We start from the raw sequence: 19806 nt of genomic DNA on the forward strand, positions 1-19806 counted from the left end.
AAACCTGGTGCCCTTTCCCGGAGTGACCCGGCTCAGACCCACAGGAACTGAGTGGAGTGTTACTCAGCCCCCATCATGACTGCCTTTCAGGCGGCACTGCCTACTTCGTGTTTGTAAACTCCGTGGAGTTCTGCAGTTCTCAGCCGGTATAGCACCTTGGGCCTGCTGGGGCCTGCTCCTAGGACCCCTGTAATTGTCCAGGAGCAGCTTGTACCCCAGACTGGCTCAGAGCCCCAGGAGACTCGGGGCTCAGCCAGGGTTGAGAACTGTGACTTAGTCTCTTTACCTGGACAGCTAGCATAATTCATGAGAGAAACGTTTATTTCCAAACTCAAGTGGCAGCTCTTTGTGTTCATGTATTTGTATGGAATTGGCCGTAGGAAGACAGTGTGTTTTCACATTGGGGGCTTGTCATCATCATGCTGAAGCATCACGTGTGTGGTAAACATGACCATGTTTACCCAAAGGCCAGTCCCCTGTGCCACGTCTGCCAGGAAGCCGCTTCTCAGCCCTCGGGATGGCGTCCTGCTGCCCACACGAGGTGCTGGGCTGAGCCCACGTTGCGACCATGGCTGACGCCTGCCCCCCCATTGTCCCAATTGCTGTTTTTCACTAAGTATTGAGAGACCGATATGGCAGTGCACTGTCATCTTTTTGTTTTTAATAAACTGCATTTGTAATCCAACTGGCATAGACTGTAGTGAGATAAATACTTACAGGCTGTGTGATTTTGTGGAAAGTCTGAAATACAGAGAAACATTTTAAGTCCTTGAACTTTCATAGTTCAGTCATGAGCAACAGTTTCAGGCCATCTTGCTCAGACTTGGAACCCCATCCCACCTTGGGGACCACTGTCCTTTGCTTTAATAGTGCAAACTTGTCCTTTAGCAATGTCCAGAATCTAAATTTATAAAATATCAGAATTGGTTTATGCATTTTAAAATAATATTAGTTATGATCATGTTCATTCGTTGTGAGCTCCTTAAAAAATGCAGGCTCATAGAAAGCATGTATTGACATTTTCATAAAAATTGCATGTAATTTCACCACTTGATGATAATCATTGCCAGGTCAGAATTTAGCTTCTCTCTATAATACATTATATAGTTACCTTGTTATATCTGTACACTAGAGGCCCGGTGCATGAAATTCATGCACAGGTAGGGCCCCTAGGCCTGGCCAGCGATCAGGGTGGATCAGGGCTCTGGCTGCTGGCTGCTGGCTGCTGGCTGCTGGCTACTGGCTGGGGCCTTCCTTCCAACTGCCGGCCAGGGCCTCCCTTCCCTGGCTGCTGGCTGCTGGCCAGGGCCTTCCTTCGTTCCACGCCACCCCATGGTGGTCAGTGCACATCATAGCAAGCAATCGAACTCCTAGTCTCCCGGTCGAACTCCTGAGGGGACACTTTGCATATTAGCCTTTTATATATAGAGATATTTAAACATATATAAATATTCATAATATATGTATATATTCCTTGAGATCATGATAAAATATAATTTAGAGTATTTTTGAGCATATGTCCATGTCATTAAAATCTAAAACTTTTTTTATAACTGCAAGATATATTATTACTATGGATGGACTTAACCAGTTTTCCTCAATGGTGGTTGACATTCATTTTATTGTAGTTTTTCATCGTCCAAATTACTTTTCACAAGCAGAGTCCTAGAATGGCTGGGTCAGAGGGTTTTGCATGTTTGGTTAGTGCTTTCTAAAGACACGGGGAAGCTGATGATTCTAAGCAATGACTGTGGTGAGAATGTTCCCCAAGATGCCCTGAGACCCTCAGAAAGCCCTTAGCCATCAGGAACCCTGGCCTCCCTTCGCCAGAGGCATTGACAACCTCTTCTTTCTCTTTCCGACGGGCCCCCTCCAGGACCCAGAGACGCAGTGCTTGCTGCTGTCGGATGGGAAGTATGCTGTCCATCAGAACCACGTGATCACCCTCCCAGCCGAGGGCGGGGGCAGCATGGCCGCCATCAGCTTCACCGGGGCCTTGAAAATCCCCGTGAGTACTGGCCTGGGGAGACTTCCAAAGGGGGCATCTGTGCATGTGGTGGATGAAACTGGCCTTAGAAAAGACAACTGTGATCAACAGTGCACAGGTCAGAACCTCAGCGGGGCCAGTTCACAGGCAGCCCAGCCCTGAGCAGGGCCACAGTGTCTGTCTGCCTCACAGTTTTAAAAAGTTTTGAAATGAGTTGTCTCCATTTAGAAGTTCAGAAATTTCATAGACAAACAGGCCTCTCATCATCCCTTGAAAAACCTGAGTCCCTGGCCCTGCTGGGCCTCCACGCCCTGTGCTCACGCCTCCCTCCCAGCCGCCTGCTGGCCCCTGAGGACCTGAGGTGGCCCCGGGGAGGCACCGGCCGTGCGTTCTGCTCTGCGGGGTGCGCCCACTCGACTTCCTCACCCATGAAAGTGCTTTAAGAGCCCGGACCTGGTCTCACTGAGCCGTGCTCTACCAGGAAGGAGGGCGAGGGTGCAGACGAAAGCTGATTTGCCACAGAACCTGGGCTTGTTCTGTTTAAAGATGAGGCGAGCTGTGTGCAGGGAGGTGGCCGGTCCTGGCTCTGGGCAGACAGGCATGCACACTGCCTGCTGGTGGGCCCTGTATGTGACCAGATGTGAAGGAGATTCGGGGAGAAGGTGTTCAAGACAGGGCTGGGGGCCCTGGCTGGTTTGGCTCAGTGGACAGAGCTCCAGCCTGTGGACTGAAGGGTCCCTGATTCAATTCCAGTCAAGGGCACGTGCCTGGTTTGCAGGTTCAATCCCCAGTAGGGGGCGTGCAGGAGGCAGCCAGTCAATGATTCTCTTTCATCATTGATGTTTCTATCTCTCCCTCTCCCTTCCTCTCTGAAATCAATAAAAATATTTTTTTAAAAAAAAGCGGAGGGTGGGGGGGGTTGTGCAGTGGTGAGATCTCTTGTTGCTTCGGGGTTTTCTGGTGTTAGATTCATGGGCTCCTCAGCAGAGAACCAGGGACTGTCACAGAGCAGGTAGAAGCCGTTTTCTTCTAACACAGTGACCAGAGAGGCGGTGAAGGCACAACAGGAGCAGAAGCAGCAGGAAAAGGGAGAGCGACCCTGCCCGTGGGCCACGACAGCCAGGCCATGGGGACCGCTCTGGAAACTCCTGAGCTGCTGCTCGTGGGCACTCGTACTCACAGGAGCCGGCATGGCTCTCACACGGCCAAGACAATTCACTGATGTTCGCCCTCCGTGAGCGGGGCCAAGGGACGTAGCCCCGGAGGCCCCTTAGTGCGTGTGTGGAGCTGGAGGGGGAAGGGCGCACCCAGAGCGTAGAATCACGCAGTCACAGCCATAAAGGGACTTGGGGGACCCACTGTGGAACAGATGGGCCCGGAGCCCGGACCTGCTTTCAGTCAAGGGCACTGCAGCCCCGCCTGGCCGCCCGCCATTGAAAGAGGGAGAGCTCTGGGCTGGCCTGCAGGAAACACTGTTTTAAATAGAAAGTTATTTTTAAAATTGTCTTGTTAACACTAGACAACCTTTCTGTTGTGCCTTATTGTGTAGCTGCCTCGGATACTTTTACTGAAAGTGGGGTACACACTAGTTAAGAAATGCAAGTGGGGTTGTGCAGAGAGCAGGCTGAGAGCCCGGCCAGGCTAAGACCGGCCCTGCCTCCGAGGAGCTGGGTGTCCCAGCAAGTGTCAGCCACTCGGAGCCCCCACTCCCTCCTCCGTCACTCGACTCAATGCCTGGTGCCATGCTTACTGCTGTTCAGGGATTGAAGGAGGTCACTTAATTAGAGCTCTGAGCACAACGCCAGCTACATGGTGAGGATGCAGTGACTCACACACACCCTCCCGCTGGGGTACCCCCTGTGCAAACACCAGCTCCTGAACACAGAGCTCCTGGAGGAGCTCAGGACGTAGAGGAGTCCTCTGGTCACTGCATAGACGGCGTGTGCTTGCCTCGCTGTGGTGGGGCCTGGGCACGCAGCGTTGGGAGGGCCGGGGGGTAGTGTGACCCGGTTCTCACTAAAACTTCCCAGGCGGTACCGGAACTGGCTCACAGGCACCCGCTCTTTCTAAAAGGAGAGCTCCAGGGACCACAGACAGGCACTGTCAGGTAGCCATCAAACTCCAGCCCTCGTTTCCTAATGAAGATCTGCACTGCTCTTCCAGGGTTCCCCAGCACCCATAGTTTGGAGGCAGGCAGGGCGCAGCAGCCCCCATCCCTTAGAGAAGGGGCACATGTTCTGTGTTCCCTGCCACTGTATAACGTGCGGTGGTTTTGAGTTTTGGTTTCAGGGGAGAAAGAAATAGCCATGAAATACTCAGTAACCAGGTGACTCTCCGCTTCATCCTGAACTTCAGTAGCTAAGTGCTCAGAGCGAAGTGGTGTGAGGGTCACATCAGTGCGTATTGTCACTGACTGAGCTGATGTAAAGACGGGTTTCTTCTTAGAGGGCAGCGTGAGCTGTAGGAGCCGGCGGGAGTTGTCCAGGACCCGCATCCCAGGCATCCTGTGCAGCCACACTGCCGCTCTCCCCGCCACCGGAGGTGCCAGCCCAGACCAGGGCTGTGGTCTATGGGCATCGGGGAACTGGGGCGCGGTAGCATATTGAAGTGAACACAGTGAGTGCACCTTTGGGATAAGCAGCTCGCTCTCTTTCAGGGTGTGGTCGAGTTCTCCCTGTGCCTGCTCTTCGCAAAGCTGGTCAGCTACACGTTCCTCTTCTGGCTCCCTCTCTACATCACAAGTGTCGGTGAGTGCCTGCGGCTGGAAGCACAGGCGTTAGGCTCTGTGCGGAGGCTGGGATCCGAACTCCCTTCAGCTGCTGGTCCCTTGGACTTGGAAAGCAGAGGCTCATGATGCGTGAGGATGTGAGAGACCCTTCTGAACCCAGCGACATGAGTGGTGGACAAGTATAGACAAAAAGGCAGCTGGGCTGGGCACGTTTTGTGCCGTAGTCTTAACCTCGATGGGGTTAAAGGGCTGACATGTCCGTCCCAGCTGTGGCTGCTGGTTCCACGGGGTCTCCCTGTTCCAGGGCAGCCTCCATTTAAATCGAGTTCCATCAGACGCTGGGCCACAGCAGGTGGCGAGCAGGAGCAGAGGCCCTGGGGAGCTGAGATAATAAGTGTTTGATGGTCTGACCTGGAAATTGCTTCCTGGGGACGAGCTCCAGTTTGAGGGAAGAGCAGGTAGTTTGTCTTATTTCCCAAGTCCAGCAGGGCCGACGCTGCAGGTGGTGACAGGACATACCAGCTCCGTAGCAGCATGCACTCCCATGTGTGAGCACAGCAGGAAAGGTGCAGACCACATGTTCCCAGTGTCATGAGGACAAGCTGACGTGTCCTGTGCCTGAGCAGGAGGGCTGACTGTCACAGGAGGGAGGCTGAGGGGACAGTGGGGGACCGGCATGTTAGCAGGGGCAGGGTCTGTGGGGGCCAGGGAAGGCAGTAAAGAGCTCGGGGATCCTTCCCTGTCTAGCGGCCCCACTTGTGTCCTGTGCTGCGTGGAACCCTGGCGACACTGAACCAGAGTGGGAGCCAGTGAGACTCAGCAGGACCAGTGCTCACTGGGGGGCTGGTGTTTAGTTCTCACCTTTCTGTGTGTCCACCAATGCTGGGCTGCTTGCTTTCCTCCATCGGAGTTGGCTGGCTGCTCCTCGGTGTGCATCAGGCTTAGGAAACAAGGGTGTGGTGTGAGCATCTTCCTCACAGCGACGCCCTTCGGTCTAACAGATCACCTGGACGCCAAGGAGGCGGGCGAGCTGTCCACCTTGTTTGACGTGGGCGGGATCTTCGGTGAGTCCATCCCCCCCGGCTCCGTGTGTACAAACAGTGGCACATGAGCACCCAGGGCCCAGGACCTCTTAGAGCTGGCCTACCCCTGAGAGGACGATGTGCCCCCTGGGTACCACCTGCGTGGGTGCATCCCCTCCCGCGTCCTGGCTCTGCCTCTGCACCTGAGCTCTGCCAGAGACGGGTGCCCAGCAGGCGGCAAGCGGGTGGTGTTAGTGACCTGACGGGGGAGGAGGGGGGCTTTCAGGGCCTAAAGCAACCCCTTGGCTCCCTCGTTGTCTTGCTGGGAGGTGCCTCCAGGGCACTTGTGTCTGACCACAAGCACATCGGCCTGTTTGAGGTTAGGCATCGCTGAGGCAGCTTCCTGCTAACAGGACGTGAACGGGGACTTGGGAGAGGAGGTCACTGCCTTCTCACCACTGTGACTATATGTATATCCTGCTTCCTCTCCATGGGGCCTTGGCCTGGGAGGCAGCCCTCAGCACCTCCTTCTGCCTGGCAGGTGGGATCCTGGCAGGCGTCATCTCGGATCGCCTGGGGAAGAGGGCCTCCACCTGCGGGCTGATGCTGCTGCTCGCGGCCCCGACGGTGAGCTGCCTCCCTCTGTCCTCCACCAGCTGGCTCTCCCGCCCGGCCCAGGCTCCCTCCGCGGCGCAGACCTCCCTCACAAACCCCGTGGGCCTGCAGAGCCCCGGCCTCCCCGCTTCCTCCCCCCAGACTCCCACTGACCCTTCAGGATCCCCGGCACCATCCCCACCTCCCCTCAGCGCTGACCCGCAGGCATGTTCACAGCGGGTCGCACTGCTTTTGGTATTGAGTGGAGCCCACCTTGGCAGGGGACTTTCCGCTCTGCAGCTCGGTTCCTTTCCTGCAAAGTGAGGAGACGGCAGCAGCACCTCACACTGTCAGTGTGAGGGCTAAAGGAACACTGTACCGTGACTGTCTTTACAACATGTTACATGTAACATTATTGCTCCCCAGCTTGCATCGTCACTATCCGGTCTGCCACTCGGCTGGGCTGTGACTGTCCCCAGACCCAGGCCTAGTTTTCTGCCATCTTGGGTGGTGGGCACCGCCCAGCACAGACCCTCAAGAACCTTCACTAAGGAACTGACTGCATGTGGCCCCCAGGCCTCAGGCCCCCGCTTCCCCAGGGCAGCTGTGGGGTCAGTGGTTAGACTCCAGGAGAACTGTCCCAACCCAGTCCTTCTGGCCAGGAGCTCAGAGAAGGAAGCACTCCCCCAGCTCAGGGCCCCCAGCTCAGCGAGCGCGATCGGGACCCGTGTGTTGGGGACAAGGCCAGTGTGCCAGGCCCTCCACAGACGCCTGCCTGCAGCCCGCCCGGCCAGGGAACAGGCCTCCATTCTGTTAGGGCTGCCCCTGTCTGCTTGGCTCCTGAGAGCCACCTGCCTGGCTTCTCGGAAGCACAGACTCCAGGGCACTCTCTCGGCCACTTGTCGTAACCCACTGTGACCCTGTTTCCGCCCGTTCACAGCTCTACATCTTCTCCACCATCAGCAAAATGGGCCTGGAAGCCACCATCGGTGAGTCCATGGGCCCTGCTTTTCCTTCACACACGTCTTTTGACCCCACCGCTTGGTGAAATGAAATGAAAAATTAACAAAGGAGCATTTAGTTGGTGTAACGAGCACTTGGTGAGGCTGAATTAGTCCCCATGACTCTCTTTGGGTGGGACGTTGGGAGAGGCCCACAGGACTCCTGCTCCCAGGCACCAGGCCTGCCCATGTGCAGGTTGAGAGCCAGTGTGGGAGGGGGCAGGCCACCTGCCTCGGGCCTTAGGTGCACAGAGGCCAGATGTCACCTGCACCCCCGGCAGGTGAGCGCAGGCAGGAGCGAGGCAGTGCAGGTCCCAGCCTTCCTCCCAGCGGGCTCCTGTCACTGCCACTCTGGGGGCAATTGCATAACCCTGAAGGACTGTTTTTAACTCCCACTGCCAACTCATGGCTCTGACACCTAGAAATACTGTTTCCATCCTAACAAGCCAGCAGTGGGATGGGCAGGGATGAAGGCTGTGTGATCCCACGGAAAGTTACGGGGAGGCAGGTTGCTAATGGGGGGATATCACGGAGGTTGCTGCTACCTGGTCCAAACGCATCTGCACAGAGGAATGTGAACTAGAGGGCGGCTTAGGAAGTAACTGCGTTTTAGAAACAGGCACCGTGGTACCTCGGGGACCAGCATGTGAGTGCAGGGAGGCCTGCCTGCAGATAAGGCTGTGGCTGGTGGTGGCCAACAGACCACAGGGGCATTTGCTATCCTGGGGCCGTGTGGTCACATGTGTACTCGGTGCCCTGGGTTCTCGCCCCCTCGGTGTGTCAGCAGCTGCTGTCCATTGAGGTGGGAGAATGGAGTTCCGGGTCTGAGCACAGCCTGTCTCTTGGGAAAGTGGCTGGACTGGCCAAGCACGTCTTGGGGCAACTCTGAAGGAGGTGTTTATGACGATGGCCCTGGCAGCCCCTGCCCTGGATGTGTGGGCCACCTTCCCAGCATCCCACTGAGGCAGGACCCCTTTGTGATGACAGGCTGCCCACCTGGGGTTTGCTGAGACTCTCCCGGGGCCCAGTTCTGCTCCCTAAATCCCCTGTGGTTTCTGGTTCCCACAGCCATGCTGCTGCTCTGCGGGGCCCTGGTCAGCGGGCCGTATGCACTGATCACCACCGCCGTCTCCGCAGACCTGGTGAGTGGGCGCGTCTCAGCGTGGAGCCGGGGGACAGGAGGGCAGTGCTGGCCGAGGTGGCCACCGCTTCCATCCCTGACAACAGTGGGCTCCATCAGTACCGTGCTGTGTTTAGAAAAGCACTTAAAAAATTTTTTTCATTGATGTCAAAGAGGAAGGGAGAAGGAAATGCTGTGTTTAGAAAAGCACTTTAAAAAAATTTTTTCATTGATGTCAGAGAGGAAGGGAGAAGGAAAGAGGGAGAGAAACATCAATGATGAGAGAGAATCATTGATTAGCTGCCTCCTGCACACCCACCCCACACCCACCCCCAGGGATTGAGCCTGCAACCTGGGCATGTGCCCTGACTGGGAATCGAACTATGACTTCCTGGTTCATAGGTCAACACTCAACCCCCGAGCCATTGTGCCAGGCTAGAAGCACTTTTTTTAAATGACCTGTATCTATCCATTTAAGAGTTTTCTGAGCAAATGAGGGGAGATTGTAGCCCCCATTCTATAGACGAGGAGGCTGAGGTGAGGCCAGTGGTCTGGCTCACCCCTCTGTGCTGGCCTCGCAGGCCCTGGGGCTGTACACCCAGAGCCTGCTCTGGGGCCTCGGCAGTGAGGCCCACTCCTCCCGGGTTCAGCCCACTCTGGGTGCCCACCCTGTGCCCGAACCTCCGTGGGTGTGGGGCCTGCAGACAAGCCAGATGGGGTCCCAGCCCTGGGAGGACATGTTCCAGACAGGAAGCCACCGTGGTAAAGAGGCAGTTCCTGTGCAGGACGGTAGGTGTCAATGCCACGATGGCAGGAACCACCCTCGGCCTTGGGACCCCCAGGGACCACTGACCGTCTTCCTGGAGAAGGGCCTGCTGCCCAGGCATCAGGTGACCCCCGATCCTGGAGACCCCAGTCCAACCCGAGAATGCAGGCCATTCCCACCTACAACGTGAAGGACAGACATGTCACACGGTATCATATGCTGGCACCTGAAGGGAGCGCAGCACTAAAATACAAAACCTTTTAAAAGTAGTTCCATGTATAGAGAAATGGGGAGAAGATACATGTGCCAAACTAGGCCCTCCAAGAGGAAGCGAGCCTCCCGCTCCTCGGTGTGGGTTGTCTGCCACCTCCTTCCACAGGGGGCAGGTGGGACAGGAAGGTAATGTGACTCGGGGATACCTGACAGACCCGACCTCTGCCAGGGGTCAAGGTCAATGACAACAGTGATAAGCATGTCGACACGTGTGCCCTTGATGTGAAGGGCCGAAAACGGCACTTATCCTCTAGCTTTTCTCCCCCAAACCCACTCCCCATCTAATCATGAGGAAAACATCCGACAGATCCTAGCAGAGGGGCCTCCTACTCCTCACAGCTGTCGGGGTCACCAGGAATAAGGGAGCCTGGGAACCCGTCACAGCCAACACAGGGACTCAATGTCATGTGGGCTCCTGGACGGGAACCTGGGACAGAAAGAGATTAAACATCTGATAAAAAAACCAATGCTATCCGAATAACGTATAGATTTTAGTGAATGACGTACTGGGTGGTGAATTATAACAGACGTAGCATAAGGAATGAACACAGGGGAAGTGGGTGCAGGACTTACAGCCACTCGAAACCTCGTCAGTCTTTCCAAGATGGGCTGTAAGGGCAGATGCCCACGCTCAGAACTGCTCCTCTGAGTTCTTGTGCAGGTTGCCCTGTGGAAGGCTGGGCTCCTTTCTCCCCCTGAGGCCCCTGGGACGAGCTTCACACCGATTTCCCTCTCTTCAGGGGACTCACAAGAGTCTGAAAGGAAACTCCCACGCCCTCGCCACTGTGACCGCCATCATCGACGGAACCGGGTCTGTAGGTACGTGGGTATTTTTAGCTCTAAATTTAATTGTCACAGGGGAACCGCACCATCACGTCCTAATTAATAGATGCCACGAGTCCAATTGCTTTGGTGATGTTGGGATCAGCCGGCCTTCTTAAAATACGAGCAGAGTAGAAGCGTGTGCAAGCCCAGAGGACCAGGGGGTGGGCACAGTCTGTCCTCTTTGGCCAGATGGTTCCGGAGACGACATGGGCATGAGGCTGGTTGGAACTCTTTGTCAGTGTGAAAGCACCCAGGGTTTCATAAAGCGCCTGTTGGCAAACTCCGGCCTGGCCCAGTGATGTGTCACTGTCATCTCCAGGACAGAATCTATGTGAATGGAAATGGCAGGAAAAATAACAGGCCCCAAAGCATGCCGGATTCCAGTGTGAGCAGCCTTGCTGATGGTCTGGGAGAGCATTCAGTAGCATGTTCTGAAGGACAGAAAGGTGGTCAAGTACGAAACTCATCCTCAGAGAGGGGCAGGTGGGCACCGGAAACCACCAGCCTGTTCTTACCAGCCAGTCCGAAGGCTGGCAGCAGCAGACCGTGTCCTTGCCCTTCTGGAGCTTTCATGTGCACTGTGACCGCTCCCTGCGGAGGCCCCGGAGCCACCTGTGCGGGCCCTTGGCCGCCCATTGTCTAGGAGTTCGGGCTCAAGCTTCTGTGCTCCCCAGGGTCATAGCAGCCCCGTGTTTGTCCTCATCGTTGGTGCCTTCATTTGCTGGATGAGGCTAGTGCCCACCTCTCTGATGTTTGTTTTAAAGTGAGACCATCCCCTTTGGGGCATCTCTTGGGCCTACAGACATGTCCAGGAAAGGGAGGTGGGTGCTCTGCCCCCTGGTGTCTGCGGGCAGCTAGACTCCCCGTGTGGAGCAGGCCCGCTCTGCCGGCTCACGTGGCCCACGAGAAACTTCCACAGCTGGAAGTCACGCTCATGGGAAGTCGGGCTATGATGGACTGGGACTGTGCAGCCTGCGCTCCGCCTCCTGTCCCGGAGGCCTTGGTGTGAGTCAGACAACTCTCACTGTGAGCCGCTGTTAGAGGCCATCACAGCTGCTGGCAGCACTGGCCGCTGCCAGAAAGCAAGAATGGGGCTCAAAAAGAGGGAAGAATGAATGAGGAGAAAAACACATCTTTCTTGATGTTCTCAAAACAAGAGGGAAGCAGAGGTACCTGCCTCAGAGGGAGTCGCTGCATCTGTAAAGGGACCGCGCTGAGCTGTGTGGGAGAAACCCAAGCGCAGCTCTGAACCCCTCGACCTCACGGAGGACGAAAGAGGGCACCCGAACCATGTGTCACCTCTCCACTGACCCCAGCCCACACACAGAGGCCCGGCAGGGACCCGGACCTCCAGGCTCTGCCGCTCCAGTGCACTGGCCCTGAGGGTGCGGTCACCATGGAAACGGCACACGCTTGTCCACGGCAGTGTCTCCCTCATTATTTCTTTCCGGAAGTGCTGCCCAGCGTGGCAGAAGCAGAGAAAGGCTCGAGGGGAAATGCCCGCCGCCAAGGCCACGGTGTCTGAGTTCTGCCGTCATGTGGAGTTTGTCGACACGGAGTTTGAGGCGGAAGCGTCCCGTGTCCCACGGAGGAGTCCACGGTGGCGCTTTGCCCCGGCCTTCCTGTCTGGCCGTGGTTTCCCCATGGGCTCACATCTGTATCTCTGAGGCCTCTCTTCGCCCGCTGTGCCCTGGGCACCGGGGGCCCTCATCGCCGGCCCAGGGGGCTCTGTTTGTTTTTGTTACTTTTTTTCTGCTATTTTCTGTGGGGGTTTTTCTGGAAAACTTACTCTGCAGATGTTGAACTTTCTGGATTGATCTTCCATTTCCTCTTCTTCCTTTCTTTCCTTCCCACCTGTACCGTGTTTTTCTTCTTTCTCGGAGGCGTCTTGACGGTCCGACCTCTAGTGACCTTTTCCCTCTGGCTCGCATGGTGTTAACATTCTGTAGGTTCGCCTGCCCTTCCGTGCGGCCTCCTCTATCTCCTGGCTGCTGTTAGACCGAGTCATGTGAAATCGCCGACACCGCCCGGTTTTCAGACCCAGAAGTGGAAGTTTCGGGTGGTCCAGCCTAGTTGCCCGTTAGCTCTGAGGGGGTTACACTCCTGGAGTTTTCTTCTCCCCAGTCGTGGCCTTTCCTGCTTATTTGCTTTCGCTGAGGTTCCGCAGGTACCGCGGGTCCTGGCCCGGCCTTCATGCTCGTTCTCCAGGACGAGCCGCTGGGCACCTGTTCGAAACCCTGCTGCCGGGGAGGCGTGTCGCTGCTGGTGCTCCGGTCCTGGGTCCCCCTGGGATCCTGAGGAGATGCCCCCAGAGCCCGGGGCGAGGGGCATTGGCTGCCAGCATCCTGCTGTGTGTGGGCGGGCAGGCGGCGGCTTGGCAACGCTGGTGGCCTCCCCACATTCCCCTGTGCTTGGCTGCTGACTCATCCGAGCCCGACACTGGCCTTGGTGTCCTGGAGCCCAGAGCCTCTGGTGCAGATTCTCCAAAGGTTAAGCTGCGCTCGCCTGCAGGAGTGGGGGTGTTCGGGGAGGGGGTGTTCACTGGAATATTGATGTTGGGGAGGAGAAATCTGGGATGGGGGGTGGAGGGACATAGGGAACAGTGCTTTAGACAAGACCACAGCCAGCTCCCCTTTCCTCCCCGCCGCCTCCCCCTCCCATCCTCTGCTCCCGATTCCCCTGTAAATGTTTTCAATATATTTCACTTAATTATGTGTAAGAACAGAGAGAGTGGAATCACAACATTCTAGCTCATCTAAAAGTGATGTCTCATTGCCTGGAATACAATGCTTTCTACTCCTTCTTATGTTTTCCTCCCCCTAGGTCAGCAGTACTCAACCTGTGGGTCGCGACCCCTTTGGGGGTCGAATTACCATTTCACAGGGGGCGCCTAAGACCATTCGAAAACACATATATAATTACATATTGTTTTTGTGATTAATCACTATGCTTTAATTATGTTCAATTTGTAACAATGAAATTGGGGGTCACCACAACATGAGGAGCTGTATTAAAGGGTCGCGGCGTTAGGAAGGTTGAGAACCACTGCTCTAGAACATGTAGTAGCACCTACCACATCTGTTGTCATGTCCTTTAAAACCCACCCTCCAGGGACCGACACCCTCTCACCTTCCTTCTCTTCGTGGGTTTATGAGTTTTAAATTCAATTGTGGTTCGTTTGTGGTGTTTGGGAGGTTAGAGAACAACCTACGTGTTTACCTGGAAGTTCTTCTGAGACAAAGAAAACCACAGTCACATCTCAGGTTACAAAAGCAGTAAGTGCCCTTTGCAAGCACTTGCGGGAGTATCAGTACGTAAAGCAGTAAAGTGGGGACCTCCATCTCTGAGACCAGCCCTCAGAGTTCATGCCTCTCCCCCATCAGACAGTTCGCCATCCACACACGTCTCACAATCATTCCGTCCCCTGCAGGAGAATAATGGCCAAACCCACCCACAGACATTCTTGCACAGGGGCCTTTGGGCATTTTGAGGAATATTTGTTTTCTTTTGTTTTTATAATTTTTTTAAATATTGTGGTCATAATTTTAGTCTTAAGAAAAGTTGCAGACAAGTACAAAGAATCACACAATGTTTGCCTTATCATCTCCCCCATTCTCTCACCCCACACACTTATAACACGCCCCTATCCACACACATGTACACTTATGGATACATAAGCATATCTTTTCTGAACCTCTCAAGAGTAAACTGCATTCATGCTGCCCCTTCACCAGCAACTATGTAGTCAGTATGTATTCCCCGGAACAAGGAACTCCTGACGTGGCCTCAGAACAATGATCAGAATCAGGAAACTGGCATTGATACTGTCTTAGTATCTATGCACCTTACCTTTCTCCAAATGATATTTTTATAGCATTAGACTCAGAACTCTTTATTATGAAATGTTTCGATAGGATTATTGGGTCAAAAGAACATCTTAATGACAATACATATTTTAGATTTGCGTCTAGAAAAAGGTTGTGCCAATCGTGCCCTGGGCAGGACTGAATATAATTCAGCTTCTTACCCCTCACCACCCTGACAGGTGAGGCAGCGACGCTGCTGTTTCCATGCTTTTGCTTAGTTATCATGAGGGTCTGAGCCCCGCTCTGGCACTGCAGTCCCACCCCAGACTGTCCTCACGCAGAACGCGTGCCCACTTGCCTCATTTCAGGAGCGGCCCTGGGCCCTCTGCTGGCCGGGCTCATCTCCCCGTCGGGATGGAACAATGTGTTCTACATGCTGATGTTTGCAGATGCCTGTGCCTTACTGGTAAGTGTGTGGCTCCTTGTCAGGCAGCCTTTCGTGAGCGTCTCCCGTGTGACACCTTCCCCGAGGGCTCCTGCAGCTCTCAGGGACGCTGGGCCTGGGGCGTGTCCTCACTTCTCTAAATGTCGCTGCCCGAGACCCTTCCTCTCCCTGGTTTAAACAAAGGGCAGCAGCAGAAGCCGCCCGTCTGCTGCAGGTGCTGCAGGCCCATGCAGAGAGGCCAAGTGCAGGCCCCCCTGGGGCTCCCGGCCCTGTCTCCTGCAGGCCTGGGGGACTGCCCATGGTGTGTGGTCAGACAGGCGGCCAGGCTCTCACATCCACCAGCCAACCCTCTGCGGTGCATGCAGCAGCCAGGCTGGCGGGGCCTCCCTGCCGGGAGTAGTGCACACAGGCCGGAGCTTTCCTCGTGTTTCAGAGGTGGAGCTCTGTCCTTCAGAATTGTCGCCACTATTGAGGGCTTGTCCGACACTAAAAGCAAGTATTTTCCTCCTGTTTCCTTTTCCTCAGTGATCGGCTTTTTATAATCACAGGCTTCTTCCTGCCCACACTTCTCACCTTGGAACTTGGTAGAATTGATGTCAGAAAAATGCCTCTTCTCTCTCTCTAGTCTGTACATTCCAGGGACTTCTGCGCCCCTACTTGAACCTGAAGCCTCCAAGGAGACGAACGTTCCTCCCTCGGGGTTCTGGCTGAGGTTCTGGCTGAGGCTCGGTCCTGGGTCCTGCGTGGCTGCGTGGGTTTCACACCGTCCCTCCAAACCCTCCCCCCGCGCCCGCTGCCTTCTCCCACTGGCACACGTCCCAGAACCAGGCAGCCCTCAGGACCTGTCCAGAGCCCCAGGGCACTGCCCACCATGGGCCGCGAGCTCTTCTAGGGCTGGTGTCATACTTTGGGGAAGACTGGAGACACACAAGGAAAACCAGTTAAATTCAGGCTGGACTTGGGAGCTGATCCTGAGCCCTCTCGGCATAAAAAAGATCATGAAGGCGAAGAGCTCGCCAAGGTGAAGGCTGGGCTGTCCTCGGTTTACCCGGCAGCATCAGCAGCGCCTGGGGGCTGCGGGGCGGGCAGTGAGCGCCAAGTCCCACCGGGCCAGGCTGTGCCCAGGAGGACCGCCTCAGCCACCAGAGCCCGTGCTGAAGGCTCGCCTGGCTCTGAGCCCCCTGCGTGGCTCTCCAGCCCCCCTGTGTCACGTGGTTGTGGGTCACCTTGTCTTTCTGTCTTTTCCCACTGGGACATTTTATGACTGGGCTCACTTCGTTTTAAACATGACACGCCCTTGGAGTCCCTCTGGCTGAAGTGTCTCCTGCAGCCTCATTTCCAGCAGCACGTCCTCCACAGGGATTCGTAAGCAGCAGCCCTACGCTGGGGCTTCCGCTGCCAGTGCGCAGGCCTCAGGGCTTTATGTTCGAAGAAGTGTCCGGGGGCAGACGCTGGCATGTGCTGGGAAGGTCGGCTCCAGTGGGGCAGCGCAGGGTCTGCAGTGACGGGCTGCTGCGGCGGTGGCACTTGGGGTCTCGGCTCTCAGGGTCTCCGTGGCAGTGACCGTGGTCTTGTCTTTGTTTGGGTGCAGTTCCTGATCCGCCTCATACACAAGGAGCTGAGCTGCCCAGGGTCAGCGACAGGGGATCAAGTTCCGTAAGTCCCCCTGGCCCCTCCTCCCTGTAATTACAGCGCTGCTGCTTCAGACATCACTGTGGCTTATCTGCCGCCCACACCTGGCTGCTCTCACAGAAGAAAGACAACTCCCCGCTTCCCTTCATCCCACATCTCGCTAGCTCCCCTTTTCCTTTGCCCATAAATGGCTGGTGTGGATCGATCCTGGTCATCTCCCCTCAAGATCTGAGTGAAAGACAGGGAGGCGGGAGACGGCCTCCTTTGTTCTCAGGGAGCTGGGCTCTTGTTCTCAGGTGGCAGGCAGAGCTCAGCCGGCCCCCGCCCCCTTCCTGTCTCCTCTCTTCCCTTGGTCCCCAAGGCTGTGGGGCAGGGCTGGAACCTTCCCCCTTCCCCTCCCCACCCCGCAGAAGGGAGGGAAGCTGGCACTCCCTCCGAGGGGCTTGTGCAGGGCCAGGGGCATCTGTCCTCCAACCGCCATGTCTGTGTGACCAGCTGCTATTTTGTTCTTTCCTTTCAGGTTTAAGGAACACTGACCACTCAGTCCTGCAGAGGGACGCCAGGCCCGTCCACAAACTGTCTTTCAAGGAAAAGTTCAAATAAAGGATCCTGTGTTGAAAAGAATGACTTACTCCTGCCTTTTGCACATGCACCTGGAAAAGACACAAAGGCCACCGTGAGAGCTCCCAGCACTGTTTCCGACGGGCCTGGCACTCGGGGACCGCACTGAGGAGGTGCCGTGGCCATGGCGGAGCCCACGGGCACCTGGCACGGGCTGCGGGACACTCCGGTGCCCTGTCTCTCAGGTATTTCGGCGTAGAATGCTAGAACGGGGTGAGTGCCCGAGGGCGGGAACTCCAAGGACACTCGTGGAAGACAGTCACAAAGGGAGGAAGCAGCCAGCAAACAGCCCCTTCCCAGTGACAGAGCCTCGCAACTGAGTCAGACCCACAGAGCAGGACTGCCGGCACTTCCTCCCTGTGCCCACCTGACAGCCACTGTGAGACGGAGCAGCGAGGAAGCATCCACGCCTGCGGGACCCTGGGGGCACCCGGAATGCCAGCCCCAGGGCCCCCGGGATTCCCGTCTTCCCAGCTCTGGGCCCTGACACTGCCGGGCCCCTGTGGGGTCCGGGAAGACGGGCAGGGGCCTGAGGGCTGAGGGGGGAGGCACTGGCAGTGGCTGGTCCCAGTGCAGTGTGTTCGCTCCCCACAGGCCGACACCTGAGACGGCGGTTTATTTATTTAGAGTGTGCGCTGTGCTGTGGAGCCTGGCTCACAGGCATTTGTTATTTATTAAGACAGGCTGATTGTTCCGTGGCCACTGTTCTCTCGGTTGTTGCCTAGCAAAACCCTTATCTACCCTTTGAAATAAAATGTTTTTTTAAAAAACTCAATCAGAATGGTGATTGTTCCTGCTCACTTCCCAATAGAACTGCATGTTCCTGGTTTTCTGTTCCAGCAGAGAAGGGCCACCCTGCTGGGGAGCAGGCTGAGCTTCCTTCAAATACAGGCTGTTTTGTAAGCCATGCAATTGAAGGCATATGCCAACATTTGTCCTTGACTGTGAGATGTCACACGGGAGGAGTGGGCTGCCCTTGAAGTCGCACACGGGAGTTCAGGCTCTCAGACCTTCCTACACAGGCATCTTCCAAGTCTGCGTGACGCACGTTTCCCTCAGGAGGATGCGTGGATAGCAGCCCCCGCTGCCCCTTCACAGCGTGAAGGGCGGTGCTCGGAGCAGGTCAAGGTCACCACCAAGGTCAAGGTCACTATCATCATTCCCACAAGGGTCAGAGAAGGGCCAGGCCTGATGAAGGTCTTCTGAGTGGCCCTGTCCTCACAGGCCGGCTAGCTCTTTCATAACAGAAGTTACTGCCGCGTTTAAAGGTTTCCTCTTACTAAACAGTTCCACAAACACTAAGTGGGTTATACACAGCTCCACACACCGTTCACTCAGCTCACAGGTTGTTTCTCTCTTCCATCCTGTGTTTGTCCTTCACCTCCAACAGCTTCCTTTTCCTGGGTCCCTGTCCCTGGCTTTTGGCTGCCCTTCCAGGCCCTGCCCACAGGGGTCAAGGTGGCCACGCTGGTCCGTGCCCCTGCGGCTGCAGCCCTCTGCTCACCACCTCTGTCCTCTCATAGCAGCACAATTCACCATAGCTAAGATCTGGAAACAGCCTAAGTGCCCATCAGCTGATGAATGGATTAGAAAACTGTACATCTACAGGATGGAATACTATGCTGCTGTAAAAAAGAAGGAATTCTTACCATTTGCATCAGCATGGATGGAACTGGAGAGCATTATGCTAAGTGAGATAAGCCAGTCAATGAAAGAAAAATACCACATTGAGTTTTTAAAAAACTCAATCAGAATGGTGATTGTTCCACATTGTTCCATATCTCACTCATTTATGGATAATAAAGACCATTATAAACTGATGAACAAAAATAGATACAGAGGCAGAGCAGCATCGAACAGACTGTCAAACTACAGCGTGGAGGGTTGGGGTGGGAGGGGTGGTTTAAGAGATCAACCGAAGGATTTGTATGCATGCGTATAAGCATAGCCAATGGACACAGACACTGGGGGGTAGGGGAGGCCGGGGGAAGGTCAAGAGGGAAAAAAAGGAGACATACGTACTACTCTTTGTAATACCTTAAGCAATAAAACAAAATTTTAAAAAAACACAACACACACTGCACTTTGCCTGATCCAGAGCTGCGGCTGAGGTGCCTCGGTCTGCAGAGCCCTAGGGCGCAGCCGCTTGCATTCGTATGGAAACGGCCCTGCCTCTCCTGAATGTGTATGCGCCTGAGGTTTTCCCATTCAGATCCCACAAAGTGCCAGGATGATTGAGGTGCAGGCTGGTGAAGGGGCTGTGACAGACCAGGGTGGGACCACAGTCACAAAGCGAAGAAGCCGCACAAACAAGCCCCTCGACGTCAAACACCAGGACCACCCCTGCAATCGCAGCTGCAAAATCCAAGGAAACAAAATTACTAGAAAAAAGTAACTGAAAAGAAACACAAGTCGTAATGGCTTATTGTCAGATTCTATCGGCATAAAACCACTCGGCCAAGTCAGGGCAGAAGCTGGCGAATGCTCGCTCGGTCTCCGCGTATCTGTTCGGGAGCTGGAGCAGCGCAGGGACTGGCCTGGCCCAGGGACCACACTTGGAGGAACGGCACAGGGGGAGCCGTGTGGCCGTGTGGCTGGGGGGGTGCTACAGGGAGAGCAGACGGAGGCTGGCGTGGGCATGCGGGGCTGCTGTGAATTGCCCACAGTGTGTCGTGTGGACTGTCCCCAAGGAGCCTGGGCTGAGCCGCAGGCCTCCGCTTCTCCAACCGGGATCCTGTGCCAGATGCAAACAGGAGCCCCTCCTTCAAAAGCAGGAAGAGGTGCTGTTCAGGGTTCTGAAATACAGCCGTGTGGCCGTGTGGCCGTGTGGCCGTGTGGCTGGGGGGTGCTGCAGGGAGAGCAGACGGAGGCTGGCATGGGCATGCGGGGCTGCTGTGAATTGCCCACAGTGTGTCGTGTGGACTGTCCCCAAGGAGCCTGGGCTGAGCCGCAGGCCTCCGCTTCTCCAACCGGGATCCTGTGCCAG

The 19806-nt window shown here is 55.7% G+C and overlaps 1 protein-coding gene across 1 annotated transcript in view; it reads left to right on the plus strand.

Annotated features, from left to right (window-relative positions):
- The window catches only part of SLC37A1 (solute carrier family 37 (glucose-6-phosphate transporter), member 1), a 39055-nt gene extending 21460 nt beyond the window's left edge, over positions 1 to 17595 (plus strand). The window contains exons 10-19 of the mRNA XM_015569089.1: positions 1877 to 2008; positions 4644 to 4734; positions 5717 to 5779; positions 6279 to 6364; positions 7272 to 7320; positions 8401 to 8474; positions 10232 to 10310; positions 14491 to 14588; positions 16159 to 16223; positions 16720 to 17595. Coding sequence (XP_015424575.1) covers positions 1877 to 2008; positions 4644 to 4734; positions 5717 to 5779; positions 6279 to 6364; positions 7272 to 7320; positions 8401 to 8474; positions 10232 to 10310; positions 14491 to 14588; positions 16159 to 16223; positions 16720 to 16735 — 753 coding nt within the window. The 3' untranslated portion in view covers positions 16736 to 17595. The remainder of the gene's footprint in view (positions 1 to 1876; positions 2009 to 4643; positions 4735 to 5716; positions 5780 to 6278; positions 6365 to 7271; positions 7321 to 8400; positions 8475 to 10231; positions 10311 to 14490; positions 14589 to 16158; positions 16224 to 16719) is intronic.
- Positions 17596 to 19806: the final 2211 nt, after the last annotated feature.

This window comes from Myotis davidii, unplaced genomic scaffold (assembly GCF_000327345.1).
Source record: "Myotis davidii unplaced genomic scaffold, ASM32734v1 scaffold512, whole genome shotgun sequence".
NCBI classification, from domain to species: domain Eukaryota; kingdom Metazoa; phylum Chordata; class Mammalia; order Chiroptera; family Vespertilionidae; genus Myotis; species Myotis davidii.